This window comes from Hetaerina americana, unplaced genomic scaffold (genome assembly GCF_022747635.1).
Source record: "Hetaerina americana unplaced genomic scaffold, ioHetAmer1.1.p SCAF_257, whole genome shotgun sequence".
Lineage (NCBI taxonomy): Eukaryota > Metazoa > Arthropoda > Insecta > Odonata > Calopterygidae > Hetaerina > Hetaerina americana.
In genome coordinates, this window is record NW_027286827.1 from 105,818 (window position 1) to 123,083 (window position 17,266).

The 17,266-nt window shown below is 43.9% G+C and overlaps 1 protein-coding gene across 3 annotated transcripts in view; it reads left to right on the top strand.

Annotated features, from left to right (window-relative positions):
- Positions 1 to 4,150: 4,150 nt before the first annotated feature.
- LanB1 (laminin subunit beta-1) overlaps positions 4,151 to 17,266 on the top strand; it is a 115,100-nt gene continuing 101,984 nt past the window's right edge. For all 3 annotated transcript variants that reach the window (XM_071586762.1, XM_071586763.1, XM_071586764.1), the window contains exon 1: positions 4,151 to 4,253. In XM_071586762.1, coding sequence (XP_071442863.1) covers positions 4,184 to 4,253 — 70 coding nt within the window. In that variant the 5' untranslated portion in view covers positions 4,151 to 4,183. The remainder of the gene's footprint in view (positions 4,254 to 17,266) is intronic.

Below are 17,266 nucleotides of genomic sequence, written 5' to 3' on the forward strand. Positions count from 1 at the left end.
ATGTTTCATCCAGCACACTTAGGCTCAGTTTTATAATGCCTCGTTCAATTCAACCGCTAGTTAATGCGAACGTTAACTTTACTAGGAGATTACTGGCAAATCAGATTTTACAAACAAATAAAATTGCTCATTGATGAATGTTTACCTTTGAACCGTGGTAACATCGTCTGTCAGTTATCCAGCTCTTTAGCGGTCGGTTTTGAACTCAGCTGGCGGTAATAAAACTGAATTTTGGTTTCAACCGGAGGAGATTGAAGTTAAACTTCAGTTTAACGTGACATCAAAAACCTGGCCTTCGATTGTGAAGAGTGTGTGATGTGAAGGGAGTATTTCGGACGTTACCTGTGTAAACAGTTGATCCATATTTGTTTTGGTAGCGAAATATTATAACTTATCACTGCGGCATGTATCGCACACTTAGTTGTATACTTAGGCGGGAACCATATTTAAAATAAAAAATATAGAGAAGTTTTTAGGAAAATTGCAAATTCTCCATTGAAATTCATGGAAAACACCCACTGAGAAATAATATTTAGCTTACAGCATTTCTTTTGGTGAGTACTTCACCAGATTTTCACCTCTCGCGTAGCCATGAGCAGTGTCGATCCAAGCAACCGATCAGACCAGACCGAACAAGGTTCTGGAGCAATACAGAATGGCAAAAATGCCGAATATTTGATCATCAGAATAAAGGTCGTTTGAGACGAGGGTTTCTTTGAGAACTAGCATAGCGTAAACGATGGGATTATTTTTATAGCGTGGGCTGACAATACAACCGTCACCACGGCGACTAAGTGTCAGCCTATTACTGTGGCATCGGGATTTTTCCGGGTAAAAAAAGAAAATTGTGTATGTTCCTTATCGATACGTCGGAAGCAGAATTTTTTTATCCAACGGGAGGGAATTGCAGAATGAGCTAATAATATAGGCCCAAATATTGCCCATTGGATTGATAGGGTGAAAATGGTGTTGCCTATTTAGAGGATAGCAGAATGCAAGGGTTCCCCAAAGAAAGTCAGAGGGCACACTTTGAATTATTGGGAAATCGTTGCGTTAAAGTTCGAGTGTATCACAGGCCAGTTGCATTAGTCTTCCTCTTTCGGCAAGCAGAAAGCATCTACTGGTATCAACGACCAACAGTGAACAAATCTCGAATTGATGAATAAATCCATCGTATGTCATTGGCCCCTTGATGGATAAATGTCTCTCTGAGTCGCTGTGCAGATGGGTTATGCCACATATTATTCGCATCAAGGAAAGGGGATGTGCAAAGTATGTTGCAAATTTAACAGCAACATTAGTGAATTCCTAATTTTTTGGCGTGTTTTTATATTATTGTTTTATTTTGTTAACTCTTATGCAATCTTAAATTTTAACCCAATAAAACTATCTTAGACAAAATTTGCGTTTGAAATAAAAAACTCCAAGTGAAAAAGTGAGTGAATGCTAAATTTACGAATTGCTTAACGTTTTTTTGTTTATTATAATGTTTTAAATCTTCGTAATAAAATTTCAAAACAATTGTGTATCCACAAAGTTCAAGTCACGTGAGTGGATATTGCATTGCTATGAGAACCGCCTTGCATGATCATAAAGATGAAGGCCTTTCCTAGAAAACTCGTGTACGTGTATGAGTGAAACTTAAAATTTAACGTTGATGTATAGAAATCCTATTGAAACATGGTTCTGGGGGAGAATGCTGGTTAGCAAGTAGACAAGCAAGTGAGGGACGAGTAAGGTGGAGAGCAGAAGAGCTAAAGACCGTGGGGAGAACTCTACGGTCAAATAGGACGATGGATTTGACACATTTGGAGGCGTAATGTGTTGGTTAAAAACAAAATGGAAGGGAAGATCCCGCGAGAAAGACCGAGTGACATGTACCTTGGGAAAATTAAGAAGGAATAAAACGGCGAAGTTATCAGGGTGTGAGGGCATTAACACTGAACAAAGGAGAGTGGAGGGCTTAAGTAAACAAATCTTCGGATTTAAATACTGATCATGACATCACAAGGGTCAAGCTTTGAAAGAATTATATTGGGAACAAAAATACCTTCAACGTGAAAGGTTTATATGGGAAACGTGGATCGTGTTTTTCAAAGAAACAGCAGGCTCGGTAACTTGATCGGAATAAGCCGCTGGTGCGCTCACAAGGTTAGAGAATTCCGCATTGTAAGCGGAGGCCTTTGTTAGCAGAAGCCTACCTTGCTATTGGATTCTGCCGGAAGTCGAGGGTTCCGCAGAGTAACGCCACACATCGTAATACGATATATTTTTGTTTGGAATTTTGAAAAGATTGTCAATGTGAAGCTTATTGACGGCATTTCTCAATGGACGTAAAATTTCCACGGCGCCACACCCACTGTGACAGGTGTTGGAACAACAGCCAGTAAAAATGTCCCCGTGTGTATCGTCTCAACATTTAATATCACCTAGGCGTTCTGATGGGCGGCTCCGCAGTCCACTTCATGCAGACGAGGAGCTGTGCAGAGGAATGTGGGGGCGGCGGAAAGCTATTGAACAGCGTGTCGCGTAGATTTTAGTACTTTGTCCAATTTAATTCTCATTCGATTCCATCATTATATTTCGTATTTGCATGAGTCAATCTGGTTACTCTTTCCTCCATCATTAACGAGTTCCAAAAACAATCGAAGACCTTAAATTTCTTAGAAGTTGAGAGATGGGTGCAAGGCAGTGTCAGTCTTTTAAGGGATCGGGAATTGTCATTTGGACGGTTTTTCGTGGCCACTGAGGCACGAAAAGCACCGACTCCCGCCTTAGACTTATTAGACCGACCTTGCGCTGTGTCAGCGCGGCCTAGGAGGTAGAACAGGGTGACAAAATTTGTCGAAACCCTGATATGTGGGAAGTTTATTGGATTAAAATGTCACATTTTCGCATGGAAAATATGACGGAAATTTTTCCAGGCGGACAATAGATACAACAATAGACATTCGAGTTCCGAATTTTGAAAGGGTTCTGACTGTACATCGCTTATTTTCTTAGGTATCTTCTAGGTTGCTCTTTGTCGAAGTCAGGTTCGCGCTACTCTACATTTGCCGCTGCTTGCGGCACCCGCTCTGAGGACCGACCGACTTTTGCACGCCCCGGGGTATCGAAAAACCACCTTTCCGCGATTCGAGTCATAGGCTCAAGGATGCGTTGTCTAGGATCGTATCTCACCATCGCGGTATTGTACACCACAGTTGGTGCTCCGAAAATAATACGCGGTGCGCTAGAAGAGAATCGTAGCCTAGCGGCCGTCAGCATTATGTTCCGGACTCCTTGCGAGGTATGTGGCCCCTCTGGTGGGTGTGGAATAGCTAAACATAATTTTTAAACAGGGTTCTCATTGATGAAAAAAGGCGGATATGCCCTGCACTGTACACTCACATAGCTAGGAAATGTCGAGATGCGATGATCAATGCAGCCCAAGGCCCATCATCCGGTGCACCGCGTCCCGACTATTTGTCCTCCTCCCCATCGTCAGCCTTGGTCTCAAGCACTGAACCAGTGGTGGAGTTGTGTGGAGAGGGTGGGTGTAGGGGTCATCGACTAGTCGTGCTCCGTAGCTAGCCTTCCAGATGTTCCCTTGCCCTTACCCTTTATTATCTGCGTGCGAGTTCAATGAAGTGATTTCTTGTTCCCTCCACAAAGTTGTCTTCGCCCAAATATTTTAATATTTCAACGATAAGAATGCTGCGTTCCGTTCAGGTTTAGCAGTTGAAAGTCATTCGGTTCCGATGAAAATGTCTTGAGTAGCATGGAGATGGCCTTCGTAAATCCTAGCCGAGATTAAAAATTGTCGTCGGTTCCGCATTCATCGATGCAGTTTGATCGGCGCTGGGACGAAGAAATCTCCGCCGGTTGCGTGCGTAAATTGACCAATCCGCGGAGGAGGGCTTCGACACTTCGGTGGAGTTCCGTGGGGGGCATCCGCCCCCGCAGCGGGCCGGTGGGCGTGTGGCTTCCGCGTCCCCCCTCCCGCGCCCCGGCCGCTCATTGGTCGCTCACCCCCGTCTCCCCCTCTCCTCTGCTCGCAGCCCCTCGCATGCCGTTGTGACCGCGAGGAGGCAGCACCGCCGCCCCCGCCGGGTGCAGCCGCAGTGAGTGACCGGCGCCGCGAGGAAGACCGCGTGCACCGCACCAGCGACGACGACCCCACACCACCACTGCCGGCGCCACCATGCCGCTCCCCCGCGCCGCTCGCCTCCTGCTCGCCGTGCTCATCTTCACCGCCCTCGCGGCCACCAAGGGTAAGCGAGAGAGATTGAGTGTGTTTGTGTGCGTGAGTCCGCGAAGGGAGAGAGAAACGGCCGGCTGCTCCGCGCTCTGGATTGCGCGCCGCTCAAGTTCCTCCCGATTGGGTTGCGTGGCATCCAGCCATGCCGACCGATTTCCTGTGGGCATGCTCTTCCCTTTTCGGATACGCGATGTCGTTTTTCGCACTTCTAATCTGCCTTTGTCGAAGCGTGCGTGCACGTAAGCCTTTCTCCCACTACATTTGTAGCATAATAGTTAAAAATCAATGTTGATGTTTTCTGTTTGGTAGGATTGTTTCGTAAGTTTGCTTACGTGCTTATAACTTCATAAGTGTATCCGTTAAAGTTATAAATTCGTTGTGGAAATCAAGTCGTTTAAATTATTTTATATTTTTGGATTCATATTAATGATGTTATTAGAATTAGCATCTTTACTGCTTGATGGATGATGGAGCTCTATTTTTCCGTAAAAGTAAGATTTCTCAAGGTGAGGTCGTGTGGATACATAATATTTATACTGGCTGCAAACGTTTTTACTGATTCGGCCTTACGTTCAGGGTGTCAAATATCCAAAGTACAGTTTTCACCTGTGATAACTGACCAGTGACTTGAACTTGGTTCTGTTACGATATCTGACGTATCCGTGAGAGTGGATTCCTCATGGGAAACTGGATACCTCATGGGAAACGTCTGGCATCTTCCATTGAAAGTTGCTTGCTGTTTCCGTATCTAGGAAGCGGACTGGAGGAAATAACTCTTCGAACTAGTCAGCATGCAGTTTAGTGAAGCATCCATCCTCAAGCTCAACTCAATATTTAATAACAAAGCACGCATGACCTCCACCCTCAATCAAAAATTTAAGTTGTCATTGTAATGACCTTCCATCACATTGTCTTGTCTCAATGTGTGTCTCAGGCGTTAATTGGTGTTCGTCTTTCACCCGAGGCGTAAATGAAGGAAGACTTAACTTGCCAGGTTCCCCTGGATTTTTGTGGAATCTTTCAAATTGGTCTACTCTCATTTACGCCTAGTCTTAATATTCACGATATGAATTACTTTTGAGTGTTTATGACTAATTCAAACTCGATTACCGGTAAAATGCATTTCCTCCTCGGAATAAAATGCGGCCTAGGCTTTATGTGCTTCCCAGCATCCTCGCGTGAGGATAATTCATCGAAACCTAGGTCGCGATGAATCCGACGGAAGACCACCGTCACTGATATTTTTGCGCAAATACACTGCGAGTGATGTCGCAGCACTGGCTTTAGCGGAGTCGCTGTGCACCACTAGGGGTGCGAGAAGTTCAAAATCACTCGCCGGGGCCACTCGCTGTTCGAACCCGGGTCCTACCGGCCGACTGCTCGAGTGCGGGTTCTTTGAACACTCCATTTCTCTGAATTCATAATACATAATTTTACCTGGTATACTTAAGGACATAAAGCTCTAGAATAGCATAGAATATTCAAAAGCTATATAGGCCAGCTCCTTGCAATTGACCCGTCAATTCATTCATTTAATATGCTCATTTTAAATTCATACACCCAGATGTTGACATGGCTTTCTTAATTAAATTACTAGCAGAAGAGTAGGGAATGCTATCAATTAAAATATCAAAATATGGCGACATTTTCATCACGTTCCTGTTATTAATTTTTTGCTAACCGTAGCCTACCGGGTTTGGGCAGATTTTCGATGGGTATGGCCATACTGACCACTTTACTCGTAAGCTCAAATTGGGATTACAGAAAATATCCTTAACCGTATTCTTGATATTACAATGACTTTTACTTTGCACACGTTCTGCCCCCTCTTAGTTGCATCCCTAAATTCCCTATCTACATTCTGTCGCCCATCTCGCTTCCCCAGCGTTATCCAATCTAGGACCGTCTTCAAAATCCCATTGCTTCTCAGTGTCTCCTGCGTCCACTTGTCCTGCCTTCTTCACATTTCTCCCAACGGCCGTTTCTCCTCCCCATCATGCCTAGGACTTCGTTTGTTTTCCTCTACGTCCAATATTGATATTGCGTAATCTTAAGTTTGTGAAGCCCTTTAGCCCGAAGACAATAAGTTCATTCATCCCTTTGGGAATGAGCTTCGAATTTAAGTCCTAGTGTTTTCATTGTTAATGTCAGTTCCCACCAAAAGTGTCCACCCTTCTTAAGTTTTATTTGTGGGTTCATGTTCATTCACTTTACCTTCGCATCAGAGAATCTGTACAACATGTTGCCTTTCTTTTCCGCAGGTATAACAGAGGGGTGATTGGGTCATTTTCAGTCTGTTTATCTTTCTCTTTGAGTATTGACCATTCACCCGGAACTTCGAATTTTTTTAACGCGGGAGCCATTTGTTTGGTGTGCCCAGATCCGCTATCTGTTTTGCACTGCTTCGTATAGTTTTATTATTTTCTGTATTTATTGGCTCTTTTGTATGGACTCTTAGTTACGGGCCTTCCATCATCTATCAATAGAGAAGGCTCGCAACCTAGGGATCATATTAGGCCTCGACATTTTCGACAGGCTAAACTTCCTACGGAAGTCTATAATACGAGAGCTCAGCGTTAAAAAAAAAGTTTCTCTCGAAGCAACATTTTTTCCAAATGTCTTCTCCCTGCATGTTTTTGACCATGCTTTTCAATCAATATTTGGAAATCAGATTCAATATCCATTAGTTAATTCCACCTTCCGTGGAAGGCCTGTATGATTGCTTTAGAGCCACTTTCTTGACGATAACCGCGGTCGTGGATTGTACCATACGAGCAAAGGTATTCAGGCAAAAAGATACCTAGTTTGAATAAGCGGAAATTCTGTCTTTTTGCGAAAAACTCCCGTTTTGCATGCTATGCCTTTCGTATTTGGTTGCCATATTTCTTATCCAATGTCGATCTTATATCCATCTGTCAATGTTCACTAAATTTAGAGATATGGGATCGCCGTTCGTCAGAATTTGTTGTCCCTTTTAATTCGAGATAGTTAGATTTCATTTTATTTAATCTAATTCTACATTTATCGCTCTGGTTTATTCGTTTGACTACGCGCTAAAATTGTAGTATTTTGAAAGGCATTAGTCAAATTTTCTGGAAACGCTGTATAAAAACTAATAAACCCATTGGGATTGTAGATTTTCGCGGCGTTCAGATGAAAGACTCTCCATTCTCGGGATGTCACCGCGTAGGTTGTTTTCCTGACAACAGTTTCGCCCGTGTTTCAACGAGCGTTCGTTGACTCGTCGTCGACTCGTTCGTCGTTCACTTCGACCTGGAGACGCTCGTTGAAACCCGGGTGAAACTGTTGTCAGAGACACCACCTACGCGGTGACATCCCGAGAATGGAGAGTCTTTAATAAACCCATTGTATTCGTGTGCTGTCGAGGGATTTCTCAAAATCTTTTTTCTGCAGTAATAGAAGCGTTCCATAGCAACCGATTCGCGTTTTTGATTCCGCATACCGGGATATGAATAAAACATTGTGTTGAAAGCATTATTATATATTGAAGACTTAATAATTTTGTTATCTGTGTTTAGCATCAAATTAGGGTAAAATCATTAAATGGATTCGGTCGGACAATCTTTAAAATGAGGTAAATTATCCCGTCTTTGGCGTAACTTGAGAGATTTTTTGTCTAAAAACTAAATGAATACGCGTGTGAAGGTGCTCCGTCAGAGGTCTCACAATGCATTGTTATGTTAAGTCCGCCCGAGCGAGGCTGGGGTCATTTTTCCCTTCCACACCCCTCCAATATTCCCTTTCTCCGCGTTCCCTGATCGCGTCACGTTCCTCCGAGGGCAACGCGGGGGATGGAGTGGCCCTCCGACAAGCAGATATAGCAGATGTATCTTCGAAAAACAATTTGGAATTGATCAGTGCATGAATCAATTGTGTGGGATTTTCTACCGCCTCCTCTTCTCCCACCCCTATTGTTTCTCAGTTTCATTAATTTCATTGAACTTACCCAGTTTCAATAGGGGCGTTGGATCCGTGGTATCTGTCGCATTTACCTCTGTCATCCAGCGGTTAATATATTGACCGTTCGTGTACTGCAATTGCACGCTTCATGGCCTGTACGTATTTTTGTTTTCCGCCTTTCGTCTGGAGGTGCTCGCTGGGTGCCTCACGGAAGAACGCCGAAGTATGGTTTTGTTCCTCCCTTATCCTGAAGACAGTTTCCTCTTTGGTTGACGACCCGCTTCTTGAATTGTCTTCCCGTCATTCCTAGCTACCTAACTTTAATGTTTTATGTTATCAAACTTTGAAATTTGTTGTGTATGTTCATCTACATCTACATAATACCCTGCAAGCCGCTGCAAGGGCGTGTGGCAGGGGCTGTTAGGTCACCACCTGTAAAAGGGAACCAAGCAACATGCAAAATCAACACATGCATGCAAACCTATACCAACAGTGGCGTATAAATTCATGCAAAAATCCTTTCAACTTACACGCATGCAAATACATACATGTAGTATCAACTGACAAACAATTGTACCTTAGGATGCAGTAAAATTTTTTTCCAATAACGTGCAAGCTAGAATTTGACAAATAAGAAGCGAAATTCCACTACCACATGGACATGCAACATACAACGGTCTCCTCCCCCAAGGACACCGATAGGGAATGTGACCCAAAGCTGCAGGTAGCGGGATGGTCCCCTACGGAGAGAGACGAGGGATGGGAGGGGAAACCTAAAAACAGACAAAGCAGAGGAAGCGATACTGTTAACAGCAGTACGTTAATGAAGACATTCTAATGCGGTCATGCGGGAAGGGATTTGACGACAAAACACCCTAGGCCAGTGAAAATGCATGCAATGGAGTGGAACTAATTTTTCCCTAAGCGCTGAGGGTGACAAGTGGCATTTTTGCTATCTGTAACCTTTCCGTTGCTATCTCGTATTGTCCGTGGGAAGAATGCCTTGAGTCTGCTAGTTCTGGCACGTATTTCCCGAATGTTATATACATGATTCAAGCAACCAATGTATGTTGGAGTGTGTATAATTTGCGAGACCTTGGTGCTGAAACATGCGAATCTGAATTTATTCACTAAGTTCAACCTAGCATTGAATCGTCTTTCTTCTAATGATTCCCACCACAGCTCCATAAGCATTTCAGTGACACTTTTCGTTTTATCGCAAGAGTTTTTAACGAAACGGGCTTCCCGGCGTTGAACCTTTTCAATTTCCTGAATGAGATCTTTCTCACTCTGATTTCATATGCATATTCTAAATGAGGCGTTGCAAGAGCGTGGTAACAACGTTCCTTGACGTTGGAGTCACTTTTGCCGACAATGCGTCTAATAAATCCCAATTTTAATATCCTTGCCCGCAGACTTTACGTATGTGAGTCCCCCTAGTTAAGTCTTTAGTGAATGTAACACCTAGGTATTTAACCGTATCAACTACTTCTAAGCCAAATCTAGCTAATTTGTAAACAAATCTTCTTGACCTTTTAAAGAAATTTACCACCGAACATTTATTATGGTTTAATGGAAATCCCCATTTTCAACACCATTTAGTAATACAATTCAGATCCTATGCTGGAATTAAACGATCCTCATCCCCAGATATCTCCAGATAAATCACCGTGTCGTAACGCGAACATACTAATCTTACTCTTTACTTCGCAGTTAGAGTCGTAAGCAAAAGTCAAGAAAAGCAGCGGCCTAATTACACTTCCCTGAGGTACCCCCGAGTTCACTCGTTAGCTGTGTTTACGTGTGACATGTTTCTTAAGTTTTAAAAATGTTATGGACCATTTTACAAATTACATGTTTTTTCATGGGTCTCGGGGAGGCCAGATATATTTTCAATTAACATGGCCACCGCAGAGGACATGAGGACGATGTAAGAAGTGCGTTGTCTCCCGCTTCGACGAGTAAAGACTGGGTTGAAAGGTCAGAGGCACAGGTGTCGTCGCCACACGGGGCGGCGGGGGCCGAGAGATGTTATTCGGGGATTTGGGGACGAGTCGCCTTCGTGTTCCAGTATTGTATTCACCCTTGCCAGAGCTTGTCTCCGGGCTTTGTTTCCTCAACGGTCGCCTCTTGATGGATGAAATTGAAAGACTGTGACGAAGCACGTGGTCCTCCTGGTTATATCTGGCGCGAGCACCCCTTTGTCCATCGAATAAGATGAGTCTTCCACCTCCAATATGAAATATGAATGTACCTTTTTCCTGTATTTATATCTGGGCAATTCTAGTCTTTTTTGACGATTAGAATACCTTCCCACTTCTTTTCCCATGGCCGACGAAACTTGCCATATTGCTGAATTTCTATCTACAAGTTAACTTCCTCCTTCGATGATTTGTGGGCCGAGGCCTTTGGCATTGACTGGGCTACCTGATGTTTTGTCGATGGTTTGCGTTCTACCTGTATTTTTCTCGGAGTTAGGGAAAGACAGTTTTCTCGAGAATTTTTCAAGAATCTTATTCATAAATTCACCGCTACCGAGCTTCAAAATGGATCCTGTTTCGGTTGCATCCGAATTGGATCGCAGCCGTTCCATCTGCCGAGGATCTCCAGTACATACCGGCTCTGTTAGAAAAGATCCCGAACTTTTTTATTTCAAAGAAAATACCTCACTGACGAATTGTTGCTCAGGGTCGCCGTCAAAGTAGTCTTTTCCTTAGCGTATACACGTATCCCAACCGTGTTTCCACTTTCGAAACAGTCCTGAAACGCTTCTAGAACGTGGAGTGGCTACACGAATGGCCTCGGGGTTTCGCCTTGCCCTCCACGCGCAGCACTACAGTGTTCACACGTCCAGCTGGCATCTTGAAGACAGCGGAAGGAAAAAGTGAGAAAAAATTCGAAAAGGAAAAAGAGAAGTCCCCCAGCCCGCTGGTCGCAGCCGACGGCAGTAAGCGAGGAATTAAGGCGAATGATCTTTATGCCCTTTTAAATTCTCATGATTCGTGTTTTAATAACAGCGTCTGACTCCGCTAAAGTTGCTGTTGATACACTTTCCGCCGTTTTTTGGTCTTCTCATAGGCAAAATTATTTTGTGTTAAAACTTTGACTTTTACCTCGTGGACTCGGGATTAAGGAGCCTGTCGATTACTTCTTGACATTAAAATGCAATGTCGGCTCGTGATATCAGCTGTGAATTGTCGATTGCCCTAAAGCAATCAGATTCCTCTTTCCAAGAAATTCGGCTCGTTGCCGTATTTTATTTGTTATTCTAATGGCTTATTAAGCTTTTATTTTGACTGTCCAAATTTACTTGCAAGGGCTCGTTCGTGGACAACCGTGTTAACTAGTCCCTTTGGGGCAAGGGCTTTTGGGATGCTGGTAGTCTGCTCAGCGCCTGCCCCGTTGCTAATAGTACGAGGGTCATCCGGAAAGTAGTACCCGTTCGTGCCGCATGAAGTGCTGACGACGCGAGTAGCCGCTGGACGAGGTCAGATAGCTTCAGTGGCTTGTCTGCCTTCTCTGAGCCAAGTTGCGTGACGCTAGCATTGTCTGTGTTGTTTCTGTGATTGTTTACAATGTTTAAAAAAATTGAGAACGCCGCCAGTTGTGAAGTGAGGGCAGTGATTAAATTCCTCAATGCAAGAAACGTTCGCCCATGTGATATTCATCGCCAATTAAAGGAGGTGTATGGAGACAATGTAATGGACGAGTCGTCTGTTCGGCGGTAGTGTCGCAACTTCAACATGGGGAGGGGGAACACACACGACGATGAGCGTTCGGGGAGACCGTCTGTCATTACAGACCAACTGGTGAGCTCAGTTGACGAATTCGTGAGGAACGATCGGCGCGTCACAATTGATGACATCTGTGAGCATTTTCCCAATGTTTCTCGAACAATTGTTCATGAAATTGTTAAACACCATCTGCATTATGCAAAAATTTGTGCAAGATGGGTCCCTCGCGTATCTCAATGAGCTGGCGGCGAAAGACTATGCAGCAGGAATACAGAAACTTGTCACACGTTATGACAAATGCCTTAATTTGCTTGGAGATTATGTTGAGAAGTAGTTTAAAGTATCCTCTTTCAAATAAAATTTTTTATGTTTGTTAATATTTACTTTTGTGTCTTTATTTCACGAACGGGTACTACTTTCCGGATGACCCTCGTATTCCTTCTCCATGTGTCAAGTTTTCCTTTTCGTTACAAAAGTCATTACACCGGCGTGCGGGTTTCCATTTAATATTCTTTTCACTTGATCGAAATAGCTGTCAACATAGCGTAGGCACGCGACATGTAACAAGGAAGTCCTTCATAGGGAACTATTGTATGCCTGCCCAGCAGATGGAGTGTAGACGTATTGGAATACCATGCGAACGGGCTCGAGTGAATCGTGTCAAAGTGAAAATGGATAGTGCAGGTAATGATTCGGCGTGGACTGGTGGACGACTCCCCTAACTAAGGAGCAGTCGCACAGCCACCAGCAAATGCTCTTTTACTTACGCAATCAACATTTACGATGGTATTGAAGGGAAATATGAATGTATTTGTATATTTGAAGACCTAAGTATGATATTCTCATTTCCTTGTGTATAGTTTGATGGTGATACGATAATAGATATTCTTGGCGTCGACGTCGAACGTGACGTTCAATGTAGACGCGAAGAATGTCTATTTAATAAAGGGAACTTAAATGACTTCGGGAGAAATGAAAAAACGCGAATTCCCAGCATTAAATTTGGAAACTATCCGCTTTAACAAGCAGGAAAGAAAACACTGCTATTCCACGCTAATGTACTGCGACCAATTTCAATGCGGAGCATCATCATCTGACGTTAACCCTGAATACACTTTGAAAACATTTTAAAATCTAATATGTAAGGGTATTGAGAAGTTGATTCCATACAAAGTCCAACTTGATAACATGGAACCAAGATGTTGCTGCATAGGAATCAGAGCGGCGATATTAAGAAGGCAAAGAGTAATTCGCTCAAATTTTAAAAGCAGTAATGACCGAAATCTAATAAATGCTTCAGAAGATCAACCTGAAGGATATTGAGCAGAAATGGTATGCTAAAAGCCTGACGTTTGTTTAAAAATCTATTGTATGCGAATATTTAGAGAATAAATTGAAATTGCATTGGTTGTGCATCAAGGAAATACAAAGGAAACATCCAACTCCATATTCTTTGAAGGCAGAAAATGGCGTACTTGTTACAGGCAGCGTAACGAATGTCAATATGCTAAATGATACCTTGCAGAACGTTTACGCCAAAAATATTTGTAGAAAAATCATGTCCTCCAGGATAAATAAGGGAGATGAACGGCGTGAAAAGCAGATTGAAGTACTCGTTCTTCCCTCGGACAATGAGGAGTCATAACAAAATCGAAACCAAGAGCCTGAAAAAATTAATCAAACTTGCATACGAAAAAAATGAATTATTCAAAGCAATAATTGCATGATGCATGAATTCATTTGTGGGCTCGAGCTTTTGTTTATGAGTTATCATGTGTTCAACCGGACGTGTAAACTAATAAATCTGCATGTTTGGCTGGTGTACTAACACACCCGCCACGTGGCATTGTGAAGGGTTGCGGGGTAATAGAGGGGAGAATACTGGGAAAGCGAAGTAATGGGAGGGAAACTACGTATTTCGGATGAAGTTAAGTGTCGGAGGAAGTGTGCCCAGCTAAATGATGATTTATTGCAATATTTAATAAGGTGTTTAAGAGTATATTTATCATGCTAGTCAGCGCTAAGAAATAGAGTTGTGCGCAGTAGCAGGGTCCATCAAAATCCTATCCCAAGCGTAGACTACAGTAATAGAGTAGAAGAATAGGATACGTGGAGATCTATATAAATTTTCGTAACTCCACAGCCCAAATGTGTTCACGCCTACTCCTACAATACGAAACTGACGAGGCATAGCAAGCGACGCCTGTGGCTCAGAGAACAATCAATTGTTGTGGAGAGTGCGGGGTGACGATTGCAATAGCTCTCGCCGCCGGTGAATGTATGATAGCTGCGAGGCAGAGCGGCCCGGGGTCGGAAATAGCTGCTCGAAGATCATTTTTTCAAACTTAGTGCCTAGAGGCTTGCTTTGGAACGCTTATATTTTACAGAATGTAAATATGTAGATCACTACATTTATATTTCAGGAAAGGAACGGAGTGGCGCAGGGAAGTACCGTTTATGAATCGGAAATGACCGCAGAAGGAAACCAATCAAGGTTTGCAGGATGAGGATATGATTTCAGCGGACACCTTGTTCCAACATCCATCACATTTCTCCACAGAAAATATTGGTGCATAAAAATGCCTGTCACAGAGCTGAAGATCTTATGAGTGAAATTTCATTGTCCCAGGAATTCGTCGCATAAAATATTCTTGTAATCATATACTTGACTTAAGCTTACTTATTTCAAATTTTAAAATTTAACCCTCGTCGGAATACTTGTACCTGGCCCACTTCGTTCTATCCGAAGTCTCTTTCGGGAATCGAATGATTTTTAACTTTTTTTCTTTATGCCTATGTCCGTTGTCATAGGACAGAAGTGCTACTGGGCCATTTTTATTTTTTCAGGGTTGCTATTGAACCGTCGTTATAAAAATCTTTTAAGCACGACACCTTCATACAAACCACACCATTCATGTCCTCTGCTCTCCAAATGTAGACGCAACGTCGATACGGTCCGGCATCCATATCTGCCCAACGACCCATCTTTTATTGTTGCACCTGGCCCTCGGTATTTGCGGCCCCCAATCGGCTTAGCGAAGGTTTGTACCGCGCTATTTTCGTTTCCTCACTGTACCTTGACCCCCTCTCCCCCCCTTCCCAGGCTTTCGGTGCCTCCCTCGGCATCAGCGCCGCAGCCGGCCCTCGTGGCTGGCAGCTTCGATGGGCCGTTGAACGGGGGCGGTGGGGCCGCACCCTTCGCTCCCTTCCCTTCAGACAGGATTCGAAGCCATTCTCAAGCGTGTATTCTCGAAAATTGTTTGCTTCATTATCATTGATATATCCGTATGGAATTCTTTATGCAATAGCGGAAACATATGATCTCGATGCAAACGATCGTGCATAAATAGCTTCCTCCTTCCGAATCCTCAGTGAAGTCAGCCAGATACGAATGCAAGTAATGAGTTGAATTCAGTTTTTTTCTGCAAAACGTCTGTAGCGAAACTATGGGCATAGACGTTTTTCTCAATTTCAACTTCACTCGGTGAAAATTGATTGCTTGTTGAGAGAAGGGTGGCATTGCAAAGTGAAGCTGAACCCGGTAGGATTATGTGTTCTGTCTGGTTTACTTCGACTCTTGCCATTGAGCTCGGGACCATGCGGTTCATCGCGGGCGGTCCTCGCGGGGCACGCCGGGGTGACTGTCGCGACAAGAGCCTTCGCCGCCGCAGTCGCTTCCCCCCCGCGGCCGTCGTTCGTCCCCACCCCCTATCTCGCTCTCTCCCTCCGCCCTTCGCCCATACCTCCTCTTCCGCCTAACTCCGTTCTCTTTGTCCGAGTTTACAGTAATAGGAACATTGCTATTTTTTAAAGTGTTAATGTGCCTTCACAACCAGACGAGCATAAAAGGTTTGTGTAAAGTATATCGGTAACCGTTTTTTTCCCGACGTGTGCGTTGAGTGCTGAATTCAGACTGTCGGTTAAGTGTGCACATTATCGCAGATCGTTCTGGCATTCATACAGTGACATTGCACACCATTATTCCTTAAAAGTTGGCGATGCGAAAGATCTGTACTAACCTCGTCCGGAAGGTCTTGACGGACGACCAAGAGCAGAGTCGAGTGTCTGCTTGCGGAGACCTTCTGCAGCGTGTTGAAGAAGACCCCGACTTGACAGCAGCAGGCTATTTAATATTTCCAAAAGTGAGGTCCTCCCTCAAAGGACACTATCGTGCAACCGTAAGTGCCGTCAAAGAAGCTTGCACGCGTACCCATAAGGGCCTTCCGGAATCCCCCTTCGAGGCATGGAAAATCAGCGGGCAAAAGCGGGTCGACGCTCAAGGGATGTGCTTTGAAGAATATTGAGGGGTTGTAGCATTATCGGCAATGAATCTATTCTTCCGAAGCTTTTCCCGATACTTTTTATAAAAAACCGTGAATAATGGTATGCCTTACGCACGAACTGACGCGCGGGCTACATTTAAATCGGATCAATACCCGGGGAGAGTTGCCTTTATAAACTTATTTAAATCAAGCAGTTTTCGTTGCAGTGTAACTTCTTCAGGTGATGGAATGCATAGAGATCACGCGTTTCACTACATTAACTTAATACCCCGCAAGCCGCCGCAAGGGCGTGTGGCGGGGGGTATTAGGACACCACCCGCAATTAAGAAAGAAAACAAACCGCATGCAAAATCCACAAATTTTTTACTATCCGCAAGCAAAACATGGTATAGATTCATGCAAGAACACTTACACCCCACACGCAGGCAAATACTCAAACAACCAACTAACGTACACATGCACCTGAAAATATACCGAATATTTTTGCAATGTTTTGTTTCGACTTGAATATTAAATGTTTTTAATATTTCTAAAGTGACTTCTGTTTCTTACTATTATGATTTCTGATTGGTCTGGAAAAGAATGAGTATTTGTATCTATCTGTGCTGGAATCTATCTCCCTTATTTTATCTTCGTGGTCTGATCTACCGAAGTAGTGTGGGGCCATTATAATTCCTTTAGTGTCATCATTAAACTCGTTTGTTCTGAACCTTTCTTAGTCTTGAGTCTCGCTTGTTCTCTTCGTATTTCAAGTGGCTCCCAGCCTAAATCCCCCAAGAGACATGCCACACTTGTGTTCTTGCCATAGCAATTTTTAACGAATTTCATATCCACTCAAGCCCGGTGGGGGTGGTATAAGGTGGAGTGGGATGGACGGCACGGGACCGGGGTACCCTGTGGTTGCTGTTTCGTGTCCGAGGATCGCCGGGTTTGGCACGGGGAAAGTTGAGCCCTGCGGGGAGGGATAACACGCGCTGCGGTCACTCTCTTCCCTAATGGTTTCCGATGAGGGATTGGAAGGGGACTGACAATTAAGACTCTCGGTGGGGAGAGGAGAGCAGTTCTGAGGACTGGGCACCTTGGAGAAC